Below are 12,885 nucleotides of genomic sequence, written 5' to 3'. Positions count from 1 at the left end.
GGAAACTGAGGCAGGGGCTGCGTTGGGGTGATTGGTGGCCCGGACGCTTGTGTCGTGTGTGTCCCCCCCCCCCCGGGGTCAGCCTGGCTCTGTCACTGCGGCCTCGTGCCAGCGGCGGGGTCGCGGGGACAGATCGCAGCGGGATGCGGGACACGGGGCCGGGCCCGTGCAAGGAGGGGGGTGAGGGGGGGCACCGCCGCATGGCCCCCCCCCTAAAACGCTGCGGCCCAGCTGCTATGGCCCCATCAGCCCCCCCCCCAGGTTCCCCCCGTCACCTCCCCTCCCCTCCCACCGGGAACCCCGGCGTTGGGCTCCCCCCTCCTCGTTAATCCCAGCGCTAATGAGGGTCCCCGCGTCCCACCGGGGCTGGTGCCAACCAGCGCTGACGTCACCCCCCCCCCCATGAACCCATGCGTCCAGGGCCCCCCCCAGAACGCCCAGAAGCCACCTCTTCGCTTCCCGAATTTATTATTTACACAAGGTCCCCGGGGGGGGCCCCGTCTCTGCCCCCCCCCCCAGCCTGGGGGAAGGGACAGACAGGGACAGAGGGGGGGACAGAGCCCCCCTGGAGGTGGGGGCTGCATGTGGGGGGGGTGGGCAGAGCCGTCCTGCCCCTCCTGGGGGGTAATAAATATCGGCTGTGCCCCCCCCCCGCCCCGGGGGGGGCTTGTTGGGGTGTTATTTGGGGCTGGGGGGCTGGTAGGGGTCCAGCAGGAGGGAGGAGAAGGTGTTGACTTTGTCGGCCCCCCGCACCTCGTGGGGCAGCAGCGGCAGCTTCACGATGTGGAAATCCTCGTAGAGATCCTCCATCTGCGGGGAGAGCGCAGCAGGGGGGCGGACAGGGACCTGGGCAGCTGCAAACCCCCCAAAAACCCTCCTCCCACCACCACGTCATGAGGCTCCCCAAATTCCCCCCCATTACAGCCCCCTCCCCGAAGCAGGCAGCGTCCCAGCTGTCCGCGCTCCCCAAATTCTAACCCCCCTGCTGGGTTCCCCAAACTCAGTGCCCCCCCCCTGCCTCCGGCCCCCCCCGCATCCAGGCGGTACCTGGTCGAGGTACTTGGCCTGGATCTTGTGCCGGGCTTCGCACATCTTGCACGGCCGCTGGGGGTCGGGGAAGACGAGCTGGTTCACCACGATGTTGTGGGTGTCGATGCGACACTTGGCCAGTTCCTGGATCAGCCGCTCGGTCTCGTAGAGCGAGAGGAACTCGGCGATGCACACGCAGATGAACGTCGTCTGCTCCTGCAGACCCCCCCCCGCCCCACGATGTGACACGGTGATGCCACGCTCAGCGTGACACCGAGCTCGGCGTCCCCTCCGCGGACCCAGCTGTGCGACACAACACAGAGACCCCGGAGGGATCCCTGCCCGGCCCCGCGGCGGAGCATTCCCCGCAGGAATGTGCACGGACTGGCTCAGTGATGTCTCCACTCCCCTCCTTGGCATCCCCGTCCCCAGAGGAGCCCCCCTTGGCCCCCCCCGGTGGCCTTACCGGGTCCTTGAACTGCTCGCTGACGGAGCGGATGACGGGCAGCGTCTCCTCCAGCTTGGAGGCCAGCTGGTCGGCGTTCATGTCCCCCAGCCCCAGCATGTTGCACATCTTGGGGAAGGGGGGGGGTTGGTGGCAGTGAGATCCACCCCCCGCCTCATTGAGGCCGCAGGTGCCGTCCCCACGGCAGGGGGGTCCCATCCCCGCAGCCCCCGTCCTCACCTGGGAGATGAAAGGGCTGATCTGGTTCTTGATCTGCATGAGGCGGCCCAAGCCCCGCTCTACGATGGTGGGGAAGTTGAGCAGCCGTAACGTGTGGCCGGTGGGCGCCGTGTCGAAGACCACCACCGAGAAATTCATTCCCTTCACCAGCCTGCAGAGATGGCAAGGGGGTGTGGGGGGGGTCAGCAGGATCGCAGCCCCACAACTCAGCCCCCAACGGGCCCCTCCCAGCCCCATAGCACCCCGCTCACCTCATCACCTCAGCGTAGCTCATGGCCTCGTCGATGCCGGGGAAGGCGCTCATGGCCTCCTGCATCATCTTCTTGCCCATGCTCAGCATGTTGTCCTCCTCGAAGAACTCGTCGGGCAGCTCTGCTACCCCCAGGCTGGGGTCGATCTCCTGCCGGGGTTCGGAGGGTGAGAGGGGCTGGTTTTTTGGGGGGGATCGGGTTCCTGGGTCCATCCCCGACTCACCATGGCGAAGAGGTTGTCGTAGCCTTTGACTTTTGTGGGGACCTTGGAGAACTTCTGGTCGAAGGCGTCGGAGATGTTGTGAGCGGGGTCGGTGGAGATGATGAGGACGCTCTCCCGCACCTTTGAGAGCTGCACGGCCAGGCTGCAGCTGGGGGGACAGTGGTGACGGGGGGGGGGGGGGGCTGCTGCTGCCAGGGGTCCCGGTGGCCTCGCTGGGTGGGGGGCTGCCCCCCCGCGGACCCTCGCGTGGGGGTGGCCCCACAGGGGGGCTGCTTCTGCCTTCCCCCCGAGGGGATCCAGCCCGGTGTCCTCCCCTGGGGTGGTCCGGCTGTGACCCCCCTGCCAAGTAGTCTGTTCCGGATGCCCCCCGAGGGCCCGATCCCCCCCCCCGGGGTCCGATCCCCCTCCCCCAGGGCCTGACCCCCATCCCGGCCCGATCCCCCCCCCCCCGGGACCCCGGCCCGGCCCCGCCGCACCTGCAGGTGGTCTTTCCCACGCCGCCCTTCCCACCCACGAAGATCCACTTGAGGCTCCGCTGCTCGATGATGTTCGCCAGCGTCGGTTCCAACGGCTCCACGTCGGGCGCGTCCTCGAACTCCTCCGCCTCCGGCCCCCACCCGCCCGCCGCCGCCGCCGCCATCTTCCCCCGCGCCGCCGCGCCGCCCGCCTGCCCGCGCTCTGATTGGCCGCCGCCCCGCCGCTCTGTCTCGCCCCCTAAGACGGATTGGTCGCCGCGCCTGGCGATCCGGCGAGGGGCGGGACAGCGCGGCGAGCGCCCTGCTCGTTGCCCGGCAACGCCGCTCCGACGGCCGTCGCGCTGACGTCATCTCGCGGCGCCGCGCGCTTCCCGGCGTCCCCCGCGGCGCGGCGTTCGCGGCGGACAAGATGGAGGCGCACGGTGAGGAGGGGGAGGCCCCGTCGCCGCCGCCCGGGCCCGGCGGCGGCGTGAACGTCTTTGCTAACGACGGCAGCTTCCTGGAGCTCTTCAAGCGGAAGATGGAGGCGGAACAACAGCGGGAGCGTGAGGCGGCGGCAGCGGCAGCCGCGGAGGCCCCCGGCGGCGCCGGGCCCGGCCCGCACCGTTCGTCCGACGGCTCGAAGAGGAGCGGCGGCGCCCTCAGCTTCGTAAGGACGCGGGGCCCGCGGCCTCCTCCCGCCCCCCCCTCCTGCCCCCGCCGGGCCTACCCGCCCGCCGCGGGGGTAACGGCGCCCTCGGGCTGGTTCCGGGGGTGGCGGCAGCTTCTTCCCGGCTGCCGGTTGCGGGAGAGTTGCCCCGTGCGAACCGGTTCCCCCCAGACGCGAGTGCAGGCTTCGGTTTCGCCGGGAGCTGGGCCGGGGCCCTCGGTGGGGCCGGTGGCACTGGAGCTCCACGGGCACCTGCGATCTGGGGGGCACGTCCCGGGGGGAGCCCGTGCTGAGGAGCGGCCCCGGGGACACCTCGGCGCTGTTCAGGGCTCCCTGCCCTCTCCACTGCGTCTTCTTCTTTTTTTTTTTTTTGTTTTTTTTTTTTTTTTTACCTTTCGTTAAACTGTCTCAAGCAACACCAAAACCCTCCATTTTTGGGGAGCGGGGGTGGCTTCGGCTGCTCCGGCACCGCTGTTCCCGGGGGACGTCACAAACACGCACCCCCTCCCCTGGCAGGAGCGAGGTTCAGCGCGGTGCCGCCTGCCCCGGCTGGGCTCTGACGGACGTCCCTCCTGTTCCGTTGTGCAGGGGACGGCGCCGTCCCCACGGCGCGCGTAACGGTGGCAGTTCTGTCCCTTCCCCCAGGTGGGCAGGCGGCGAGGGGGGAACAAGCTGGCCCTGAAGACAGGAGTGGTGGCCAAGAAGCAAAAGACGGACGAGGAGGTGGGTGTCCCTGGACCCCCAGACCCTCCGGGGAGTTGATGGGGATACACGGTGCTGCCTGGGGCGGGGGGTGTGTGGGATTTCCGACCTCACCGAACTCATTTCCCCTTGTTTCCTCATAGGTGTTGACGAGTAAAGGCGACGCCTGGGCCAAATACATGGCGGAGGTGAAAAAGTACAAGGCGCACCAATGCAGCGACGACGACAAAACCCGGCCCCTGGTGAAATAGCGCCCGGACTCGCCCCTGTATATACTTATTTAAGGGCGGGGGAGGTGCCGGCCCCGCCCCTTTTATATCTATACGTACCGATACGTTGCTGCTCCCGCCCTGCCGGCAACCAGGACTTGATGCGGCCGTCGCCGCCGCTCACCGGGACCCGTCGCCGTTCTTCTTTCCCACCCCCTTTCACCGCCTGCCCGGTCCGGGGTGGGGGGTGTGTTTTGGGGTAGAAAGCGGAGAAATGGGGAGGGGAGAGGCGGGAGCGGAGGGGCCGCTGTCGCAGCATTAAAGACCTCAGAGATTTCGGAGCTGCCGAGCGACTTGTGGGTGTTTTTGGGGAGGGGGCTGCACCCCTCCCACCCCAGCTGTTAACCCTGCTCTCTCATGGGTTTGGGGGTCTCCTGGGGTTTGGGGGAGAGATGCTGTGATGGGGTGACACAACCTGCTGTGGGGGTACAGCTCCGCCCCCCTGCCCCAGTGCTGAACTTTTACCATTTTTGGCTTTTTTTTTTTTTTTTTTTTTTTTTTCTCCCCAGTAATGCTGGGGTGGGAGGGGGCTGTGCCTCGAGGCGGGGGGGACGACACACACCTGCAGTCGGGGGTGCGTGGGGGGTGCAGGCAGGGCTGGGCCCTCCTGGATCAAGCTCCAGCAGAGTATCCCAACAGGTCTGTGCTCCCAGTTCTCCCAGTACGTTCCAGTTTTCCCCCTCCCGGACCCGGCTGGCACCGCCCACCCGGTGCAGGAAGGGGGGGGGGTGGGGGGGGGAACCGGGGAGCGGCGGGTGTCCCGCCGCTCCCCGGTTCCCCCCCCACCCCCCCCAGCAGTGGTACTTCCCGTGCCGCGGGGCACGCTGGGAGTTGTAGTCCTACCCCAGAATTGGGGGCTTGGGGCGCGACCTTGGACTCCGCGCATGCGCGTAGCGGCACCGCCCTTTTTTCTTTCCCCCCCCACGTGGCTCCGCCTCCGCTCCACGTGACGCTGCGCCGTCCTTCCCGCGCGCTCACGTGGTGCCCGCGGCGGGGCGGACGGTGGCCGGCGGGGGTCAGCTCCCGCGTGCCGCGCTCGCTCTTTCCGAGCAGCGCCGGTGCCCCGCGGCTGCGTTGGGCCGCCCCGAGCGGGGCCCCCCCCCCCCCCTTCCCCCCCCCCCCCTTTTCCCCAGCCCCGGGACTTCCCATCCCGGCAGGTATCGGCCCGGCGGGGGCGGCGGAGAAGCGGCGCGGGGCCTGGCGGGCGGGGGAGGCCCGGCCGGGAGCGGGCTGAGGGGTGGGGGGGGGGGCGGTGAAGGGAGATTTGGGGGTTGGGGGGGGGGATCACTGGGGGTTCGGGGGGGGGCAAGGCGGGGGCGGGGGGAAGGAGCCGTGCCGATGGCGGGGGGTACGGGGGTGAGAGAATCAAACGGGGGGGGGGGACGGACGGGACATGGGCTGGGGGCAAACGGGGGTGCGGGGGGGGGGGCACGCTGGGGAGGGGGTGCTGGCACGGCCGGGGGCGTTTGTAGCGGGGAGGGGGGGCAGTAGGGGGGTGATTTGCCCCCCCCATGTCTTCCTGTCCCCCCCTTGTGTGTGTTTGTCCCCCCCCCCCCCGCCTTTAATGGGGCATCCCCGTCCCCACGTGCGCAGCGCGTCCGCGCCGCCATCCTCCGGCTGCCGCGTGGACGCCTCCCCCCCCCCCCTCCCCAAGAACCATCCTCATCCCGGGGACCCCCCCCCCTGCCAGGACACCCCCCCCCAGGATCCCCCCCCCCAGCAGCCATGGACTGGCAGCCGGACGAGCAGGGCCTGCAGCAGGTCCTGCAGCTGCTGAAGGACTCGCAGTCCCCCAACACGGCCACGCAGCGCGTCGTGCAGGACGTATCCTGAGCCGGGGGGACCCCCGGGACACACACACGCACACGGCAGCGGCACCCGTCCCCGTTTGAGCCGGGGAACGGGGAATTGGGGATTTTTGCTGTTAAACGGGGTCAGCAGCCACGGGAGACGGGGCTGGATCCAGCTGTGGAGGGGCTGGATGGGGGGAAATTGGGGGGGGCCGTATTAATTGGGGACAGCGTCCCCGTCCTCGTCCTTAACCGCCTGGGGCAGAAGCTGAAGCAGCTGAATCAATTCCCCGACTTCAACAACTACCTGATCTTCGTCCTGACGCGCCTCAAGTCCGAAGGTGGGTGGTTCTGCGGCCGGGGAGGGGGGCTCGGGGGCTCAGAGGTCCCCAGGGAAAGCGGCAGAGGCGGGTGCAGGAGCTGAGCCCACCCGTTTCGGTGGAAGTGGAGGGGATATGTGTTGCGGCCCCCTCTCCCGTTAACGATTTACGTCCCCCCAGATGAGCCGACACGGTCGCTGAGCGGCCTGATCCTAAAGAACAACGTCAAGGCGCACTACCAGAGCTTCCCCCAGCCTGTGGCCGAGTTCATCAAGCAGGAATGTCTCAACAACATCGGGGATGCCTCTTCCCTCATCCGGGCCACCATCGGTGAGTCGAGGCGGGGGCTCCCGTGGGGATCCCAGGCTCCCCCCACGCTAACGAACCCCCGTTCCGTTTCCCGCAGGCATCCTCATCACCACCATCGCCTCCAAAGGGGAGCTGCAGATGTGGCCGGAGCTGCTCCCGCAGCTCTGCAACCTGCTCAATTCCGAGGATTACAACACGTGTGAGGTGCGCGGGGGCCGGCTGGGGGGGTTCGGGGGGGCCCACGGCTGTCACTGATACCCCTTTGGTGCGCAGGGGGCGTTCGGGGCCCTGCAGAAGATCTGCGAGGATTCCTCCGAGCTCCTGGACAGTGACGCGCTCAACCGGCCCCTCAACATCATGATCCCCAAGTTCCTCCAGTTCTTTAAGCACTGCAGCCCCAAAATCAGGTACGGGTGTGCTGAGGAGGGGGTATGAGACCCCCCCCACAGCCCCACGGTTGGGTATGGGGGGGTCCAGCTGGGGTGGACACGTGCCCAGGGTTGTCACTGTAGCGGTTTAATGAGCTGGGGTGCAAAAGGAGCCATTTCTGTGTCCCCTGCCACCCGTTGTGGTTTGCCTCGGGGTCCCCTTGTCCCCGTCCTCCCCCCTTCGTGGGTGGTCTGGCTCCACCCGTGCCCCCATTGGGGTGATTTGGGCACCCCCCCCAGAGCAGGGCAGCTCCAGCTCAGCCCGTCCCCGTGTCCCCACGTTGTCCCACAGGGACTCTGTGTGTGTCCCCAGCCCAGACCGTGTTTCCCTCCCACAAATTAGTTCAGCGCCGTGGGGTCTGGGAGGGGCAGGTAGCTGGGCTGCGTGTCTCCCCCCTCCTGCTGGCTCTGCATCGTTAGCTAACGACCCTGCCGGGCGTCTCCCCCCACCAGGTCCCACGCCATTGCCTGCGTCAACCAGTTCATCATGGACCGGGCTCAGGCGCTGATGGAAAACATCGACACCTTCATCGAGGTGAGCGGGGAAACCCCCTGGAGCCCCCCCAGCATCCCCCCTCAAGGGCGGACGGGGGTGAGTTGACTCCCACACGCGTGTGTGTGTGTGTGTGTGCACGTGTCGTCCCCCCCCCAGCACCTCTTCGCTCTGGCGGTGGACGAGGACCCCGAGGTACGGAAGAACGTTTGCCGCGCGCTGGTGATGCTGCTGGAGGTCCGCATCGACCGCCTCATCCCCCACATGCACAGCATCATCCAGGTGAGATGACGAGGGGGGCAGGTGGGCGTCCGTGGGACCCCCAGGCGGGTGAATTTGGGAGAGGAGGGGGCTGACGTGTGTGTCCCCCCCCGACCCCGTGCAGTACATGCTGCAGCGGACGCAGGACAGCGACGAGAACGTGGCGCTGGAGGCCTGCGAGTTCTGGCTGACGCTGGCCGAGCAGCCCATCTGCAAGGAGGTGCTGACCTCCCACCTGGTGCAGTGAGTGCTCGGGGTGGCCCCCAGCCCCCTCTCTGGCCCCCCCAGCCCCCTCTGTGTGTCGTGGCCCCCCCAGCCCCTCAATTCCCCCCCTTTTGCCCTTGCCCCGCAGGCTCATCCCCATCCTGGTGAACGGCATGAAGTACTCGGAGATCGACATCATCCTGCTCAAGGTATGAGATCAGGGTGAGAACGTGAGAGCGCCCGGTTCCTGCTCCCTCCTCCAGCTCTGCGGGGCTGGTACTGGTTTAAACTGGAGGGACTGGGGCAAGGCAGAGGCTGCCCCGAGACCTCCCGGACGTGATGACAGCTTCAGAGCTGATGCCGGTGATGGCTGTTGTGTTCGTACTGTCTGATCCCTGGGGGCCGGGGTGTCCCCGGGACGGGCGGTTGGGGGTCTCGGTGATGCGATGTGACGTCCCCCGTCCCCACAGGGTGACGTGGAGGAGGACGAGGCGATTCCCGACAGCGAGCAGGACATCAAGCCCCGCTTCCACAAGTCCCGCACGGTGACGCTGCAACACGAGGAGGAACGGCCGCAGGACCCCGATGATACGGAGGACGAGGATGATGACGACACGCTCTCGGACTGGAACCTGAGTACGGGCTCGTTGCGGGGAGGGGGGGACGGTTAATTAATTAAACCGAGGTGAATTGGTGCCGGTTCAGGAGGGATTAACCCCGTCCCCTCGTGGCTGCCTGGCAGGGAAGTGCTCGGCGGCCGCGCTGGACGTCCTGGCCAACGTTTTCCGGGAAGAACTTCTCCCCCACCTGCTCCCGCTGCTGAAGGAGCTCCTCTTCCACCCCGAGTGGGTCATCAAGGAGTCGGGCATCCTCGTCCTGGGGGCCATCGCTGAAGGTGGGTGCCACGCCGCCTTCAAACGAACGATCCCCGATCCAACGCCGTGCCGACGCCGGGGGTCTCTGAGCCTCCCCGTGCGCCCCCCCCCCCTACCCCCCCCGCCCCCCCGTGCAGGCTGCATGCAGGGCATGGTGCCGTACCTGCCGGAGCTGATCCCCCACCTCATCCAATGCCTGTCGGACAAGAAGGCGCTGGTGCGCTCCATCGCTTGCTGGACCCTGAGCCGTTACGCCCACTGGGTGGTCAGCCAGCCCCCCGACATGTACCTCAAACCCCTCATGACCGAGCTGCTCAAGCGCATCCTCGACAGCAACAAGCGGGTGCAGGAGGCGGCGTGCAGGTGCGGGTTGGGGGCGGGGGGGAAACACCACAATCTGGGGTGGTTTTGGGGCGGGATCTGTCGGATTTGAGGTTTTCTCTGGGCAGGATGAAGAATGTTATATATGTTGAGTCGCTGTGATGATGGCGTATTCGTACTGTCTGACCCGGAGCAAGGGCGCGTGGAGGGGGGGGGGTGTCAGCCCTGGCTCGGGGGGGCTGCTGAGCTTTCCCCGTCCCCCCCAGCGCCTTCGCCACGTTGGAGGAGGAGGCGTGCACGGAGCTGGTGCCGTACCTCAGCTTCATCCTGGACACCCTGGTCTTTGCCTTCGGCAAGTACCAGCACAAAAACCTGCTGATCCTCTACGACGCCATCGGGACCCTCGCCGACTCCGTGGGGCACCACCTCAACCAGCCGGTACGTTTTTGGGGGGGGGGGGGGGGGTGTCCCTTTTCTCCCTTCCCTGCGCCCCAGCCCGGGACCGGTGATGACAAAATGACAGCAGACGTTCGAATCCCGAATTCCCACTGTGGATCTCTCTGGTCTGATGGTCCCTTGGTTGAGGGGGAGCAGCCCCACGCCCCCCCCCCCGTGTCCTGTGTGTCCCCCCCCCGTGACAGCATCTCTCCCCGGGGCACAGGAATACATCCAGAAGCTGATGCCTCCGCTCATCCAGAAGTGGAACGAGCTGAAGGACGAGGACAAGGACCTCTTCCCGCTGCTGGAGGTGAGCCATGGGGCATGAGGGGGGGGTCCTCCATCCCCTCGGCCCCCTCCCACCCCCGTTGTGTCCCCCCCCTTGCCCGCAGTGCCTGTCCTCGGTGGCCACCGCCCTGCAGAGCGGCTTCCTGCCCTACTGCGAGCCCGTCTACCAGCGCTGCGTCACCCTGGTCCAGAAAACGCTGGCTCAGGCCATGGTGAGCCGCAGTCCCCCCCTTTCCCTGGGTGCCGTGGGGTGTGGACCCCCCCGTGGGGTGACTGCAGCCCCCCCCCCCCAGATGTACAACCAGCACCCCGAGCAGTACGAAGCCCCTGACAAGGATTTCATGATCGTGGCCCTGGATCTGCTGAGCGGTTTGGCCGAGGGTCTCGGCTGTCACGTGGAGCAGCTGGTGGCTCGCAGTAACATCATGACGCTGCTTTTCCAGTGCATGCAGGTCAGGGGTCCCCCGAGACCCCCCCCAAATCTGCAGGGATCCCCCCTTGCCCCCCCCCCCCAGCGCTCACCCCCTGCCCTCTCCCCGCAGGACACCATGCCCGAGGTGCGGCAGAGTTCCTTCGCCCTCCTGGGCGACCTCACCAAGGCCTGCTTCGTGCATGTCAAACCCTGCATCGGTGGGTGCCGGGGATCCCCCTGGGACCCCAAAATGATGGGGTGGGGTGTGGGGGGGCCCCTGCCGCTGACCTTGCCTCTCCCCCTGCCAGCTGAATTCATGCCCATCCTGGGCACCAACCTCAACCCCGAGTTCATCTCTGTCTGCAACAACGCGACCTGGGCCATCGGGGAGATCTGTATGCAGATGGGTGAGCGCCCTGGACCCCCCTAGACCCCCCCGGGAGCTCAACCGAGCCCCCCCCCCCCCCCCAGCCCCCCGAGAGTTCAACCTGTTAACCCCCTCCTTTCATCGCCTCCCGGCAGGGGCGGAAATGCAACCCTACGTCCAGATGGTCCTGAACAACCTGGTGGAGATCATCAACCGCCCCAACACCCCCAAAACCCTCCTGGAAAACACGGGTAAGGTTGGGGGGGGGGGGCCCACAATGTGGGGGGAAGCTGTTTGTGGGGGTCCTTTCCCACCAACCCCCGTCCCCCAAAACCTCCTCCCTCTGCCCGCAGCCATCACCATCGGGCGCCTGGGTTTCGTCTGCCCGCAGGAGGTGGCCCCCATGTTGCAGCAATTCATCCGGCCATGGTGAGTTTGGGGGTCCCTGTGCTCCCCCCAGGAGGGAAGGGGGGGGGGCACTGAACCCCAATTTTCTTCTTCCCCCCCCCCCTTTTTTTCTCTTCGAGGTGCACGTCCCTCCGGAACATCCGGGATAACGAGGAGAAGGACTCAGCTTTCCGCGGCATCTGCGTGATGATCGGGGTGAACCCCGGGGGGGTTGTGCAGGTACTGGGGGGGGGGACACACAACACCTCCAGCAGTTTTTTGGGGGGCTGGGGGGGGTGATCTTAAGCCGTGGGGGGGTTGGTGGTTGCCCCTTAGCTGCGGGGGGGAGTGGGAACCACCAACCCCCTGGGAGATTTTTTGGGGTGGTCAGTTCTATCCAAAATGGGGGGGTCCCTCTCCCCATCACCCCCCCTTCCCAATTTATCCCCTTGCGACACCCCCCCCCACTGTCATTCCCCCCCCCCTCCAGGACTTCATCTTCTTCTGCGACGCCGTCGCGTCCTGGGTGAGCCCCAAGGACGACCTGCGGGACATGTTCTATAAGGTCAGCCGGAAAAAGAGGGGGGGGAGGGAAATGATTAAAGACACCCCCCCACACGCTGCTGGGGGGCTCAGTAGAGACACCCCCCCTTATTGTTAACCCCCCCCCCCAGATCCTCCACGGCTTCAAGGACCAGGTGGGCGAGGAGAACTGGCAGCAGTTTTCGGAGCAATTCCCACCCCTGCTCAAAGACCGGCTGGCAGCGTTTTACGGGGTCTAGGCGAGGCGGAGGCACCGGAACCAGGTCTGGGGGGGGGGGCAGATAGATAGACCCCCCCTCGGATGAATAGAACCCCCCCCTCGGATGAATAGAACCCCCCCATTCCTTTCTCCTCTCTCGCAGGTCGGCGCCGGGAGCCCGTCGGGACGGCGGCCGTGAGCGGGCGACCCCGCGCCGCGCCCGGGGGGGTTCAGGGTGGGGGAGGGCGGGAGGAGCCGCGTGGGGGGGGCCGGGGCGCAGCGACCCCCCCCCTACACACACACACACACAACCCCCATCCCCAGCTGCCCCCGAGGTTGGGGGGGGGGGGAGCCCCGAAATCAGTTTCACCCCTGGGGGGAGAAAGGGGGGGTGGGGGGGGACTGGGAGTGGGGGGGGTCCACGGGAGGGATGGACCCGCGGTGGGGGCACCCCAAAACCTGGGGAGGGGAGGAAAAATCGGGGTAAAAGGGTCCAAAAATGGGGTGGCTTGGGGAGGGGGGTAACACTCCACCCCCCTTTTTTCCGCTGTAGGATGTTCCCGTGTCCCCCCCCCGCATGGTGCCCCCCCACCCCGTACCCATGCGCACGTTTCTGGCGATAAACCTATAGGAACATATAGAGCAGCCCCGGCCGGGGGGGGGGGCGGGCACGGGGGGGCCCGGGAGGGGGGGGCGGGGGGCCGGGGGGGGGGCCGAGCCGCCGCCGTTGTGCTTCGTCGTGAGCGAGTAGGTGCCACGGTTCTTGTGTTTTTTCCCCGTTTTGTTCCGTTTTTTACCGTTTACAGGGCGGGGGGGGGGGGGGGTGCGGGGGGGTGGGCGGGGGGGGCGGCGCGTGCGGGGGGCGGCGGGCCCGGTTGTACCGCGCCCCCCTCGTTCCTGCTCGGCAAAGAGAATCCGTTGTTGACCGTCCGCCGTCTCGGTGCCGTTTGTTCCCGCCGGGGAAGC

The 12,885-nt window shown here is 67.4% G+C and overlaps 3 protein-coding genes and 1 non-coding gene across 6 annotated transcripts; 3 read left to right on the top strand and 1 right to left on the bottom strand.

Annotated features, from left to right (window-relative positions):
• Positions 1 to 457: 457 nt before the first annotated feature.
• GET3 (guided entry of tail-anchored proteins factor 3, ATPase) lies at positions 458 to 2,828 on the bottom strand. Its single transcript, XM_054807776.1, has 7 exons — positions 2,665 to 2,828; positions 2,189 to 2,336; positions 1,966 to 2,114; positions 1,715 to 1,865; positions 1,496 to 1,603; positions 1,048 to 1,245; positions 458 to 810 (listed from the first exon to the last, which is right to left on the bottom strand). The coding sequence occupies exons 1-7, from the start codon at positions 2,826 to 2,828 to the stop codon at positions 679 to 681; spliced, it is 1,050 nt and encodes a 349-aa protein (XP_054663751.1). The 3' UTR covers positions 458 to 678.
• Positions 2,829 to 3,026: 198 nt separating this feature from the next.
• TRIR (telomerase RNA component interacting RNase) lies at positions 3,027 to 4,568 on the top strand. Its single transcript, XM_054807856.1, has 3 exons — positions 3,027 to 3,313; positions 3,959 to 4,036; positions 4,159 to 4,568. Exons 1-3 carry the CDS (start codon positions 3,074 to 3,076, stop codon positions 4,264 to 4,266), a joined length of 426 nt encoding a protein of 141 aa, XP_054663831.1. The 5' UTR covers positions 3,027 to 3,073; the 3' UTR covers positions 4,267 to 4,568.
• A 1,394-nt stretch (positions 4,569 to 5,962) lies between these two features.
• Positions 5,963 to 12,716, top strand: TNPO2 (transportin 2). Of its 3 annotated transcripts, XM_054807980.1 has the most exons (24): positions 5,963 to 6,108; positions 6,340 to 6,415; positions 6,575 to 6,724; positions 6,801 to 6,907; positions 6,977 to 7,110; positions 7,585 to 7,666; positions 7,784 to 7,906; positions 8,010 to 8,128; positions 8,238 to 8,298; positions 8,560 to 8,725; positions 8,832 to 8,984; positions 9,102 to 9,327; positions 9,552 to 9,723; positions 9,947 to 10,033; positions 10,116 to 10,223; positions 10,305 to 10,463; positions 10,554 to 10,641; positions 10,732 to 10,830; positions 10,946 to 11,041; positions 11,144 to 11,219; positions 11,318 to 11,417; positions 11,668 to 11,742; positions 11,852 to 11,983; positions 12,083 to 12,714. In XM_054807980.1, the coding sequence occupies exons 1-23, from the start codon at positions 6,010 to 6,012 to the stop codon at positions 11,957 to 11,959; spliced, it is 2,664 nt and encodes an 887-aa protein (XP_054663955.1). In that variant the 5' UTR covers positions 5,963 to 6,009; the 3' UTR covers positions 11,960 to 11,983; positions 12,083 to 12,714. The 3 variants fall into 3 exon arrangements, 2 of the variants coding, with proteins under 2 accessions (XP_054663955.1, XP_054663954.1); XM_054807979.1 differs by having other exon boundaries at positions 10,946 to 11,219; positions 12,083 to 12,716; XR_008574494.1 differs by lacking the exons at positions 10,732 to 10,830; positions 10,946 to 11,041; positions 11,144 to 11,219; ... (2 more) ...; positions 11,852 to 11,983; positions 12,083 to 12,714 and having other exon boundaries at positions 9,176 to 9,327.
• Positions 8,420 to 8,486, top strand: LOC129198624 (small nucleolar RNA SNORD41). The gene has a single exon (XR_008574508.1). It is a non-coding gene; the product is annotated as a small nucleolar RNA SNORD41 (small nucleolar RNA).
• Positions 12,717 to 12,885: the final 169 nt, after the last annotated feature.

This window comes from Grus americana, chromosome 33 (genome assembly GCF_028858705.1).
Source record: "Grus americana isolate bGruAme1 chromosome 33, bGruAme1.mat, whole genome shotgun sequence".
Taxonomy (NCBI): Eukaryota; Metazoa; Chordata; class Aves; order Gruiformes; family Gruidae; genus Grus; species Grus americana.
This window is presented reverse-complemented; position numbering and strand designations above follow the sequence as displayed.

What these genes read in the sequence shown, in the direction of transcription:
- TRIR (XM_054807856.1), top strand. Translation starts at nt 3,074, where the DNA reads ATGGAGGCGCACGGTGAGGAGGGGGAGGCCCCGTCGCCGCCGCCCGGG. An exon ending in GCGGCGGCGCCCTCAGCTTC is followed by an intron (nt 3,314 to 3,958) that starts GTAAGGACGCGG and finishes CCCTTCCCCCAG; the next exon opens with GTGGGCAGGCGGCGAGGGGG. An exon ending in AGCAAAAGACGGACGAGGAG is followed by an intron (nt 4,037 to 4,158) that starts GTGGGTGTCCCT and finishes GTTTCCTCATAG; the next exon opens with GTGTTGACGAGTAAAGGCGA.
- GET3 (XM_054807776.1), bottom strand. Translation starts at nt 2,828, where the DNA reads ATGGCGGCGGCGGCGGCGGGCGGGTGGGGGCCGGAGGCGGAGGAGTTC. An exon ending in GTGGGAAAGACCACCTGCAG is followed by an intron (nt 2,337 to 2,664) that starts GTGCGGCGGGGC and finishes CTGTCCCCCCAG; the next exon opens with CTGCAGCCTGGCCGTGCAGC. An exon ending in AGCTACGCTGAGGTGATGAG is followed by an intron (nt 1,866 to 1,965) that starts GTGAGCGGGGTG and finishes CCATCTCTGCAG; the next exon opens with GCTGGTGAAGGGAATGAATT.
- TNPO2 (XM_054807979.1), top strand. Translation starts at nt 6,010, where the DNA reads ATGGACTGGCAGCCGGACGAGCAGGGCCTGCAGCAGGTCCTGCAGCTG. An exon ending in AAACGCTGGCTCAGGCCATG is followed by an intron (nt 10,224 to 10,304) that starts GTGAGCCGCAGT and finishes CCCCCCCCCCAG; the next exon opens with ATGTACAACCAGCACCCCGA. An exon ending in CAGCAATTCATCCGGCCATG is followed by an intron (nt 11,220 to 11,317) that starts GTGAGTTTGGGG and finishes TTTCTCTTCGAG; the next exon opens with GTGCACGTCCCTCCGGAACA.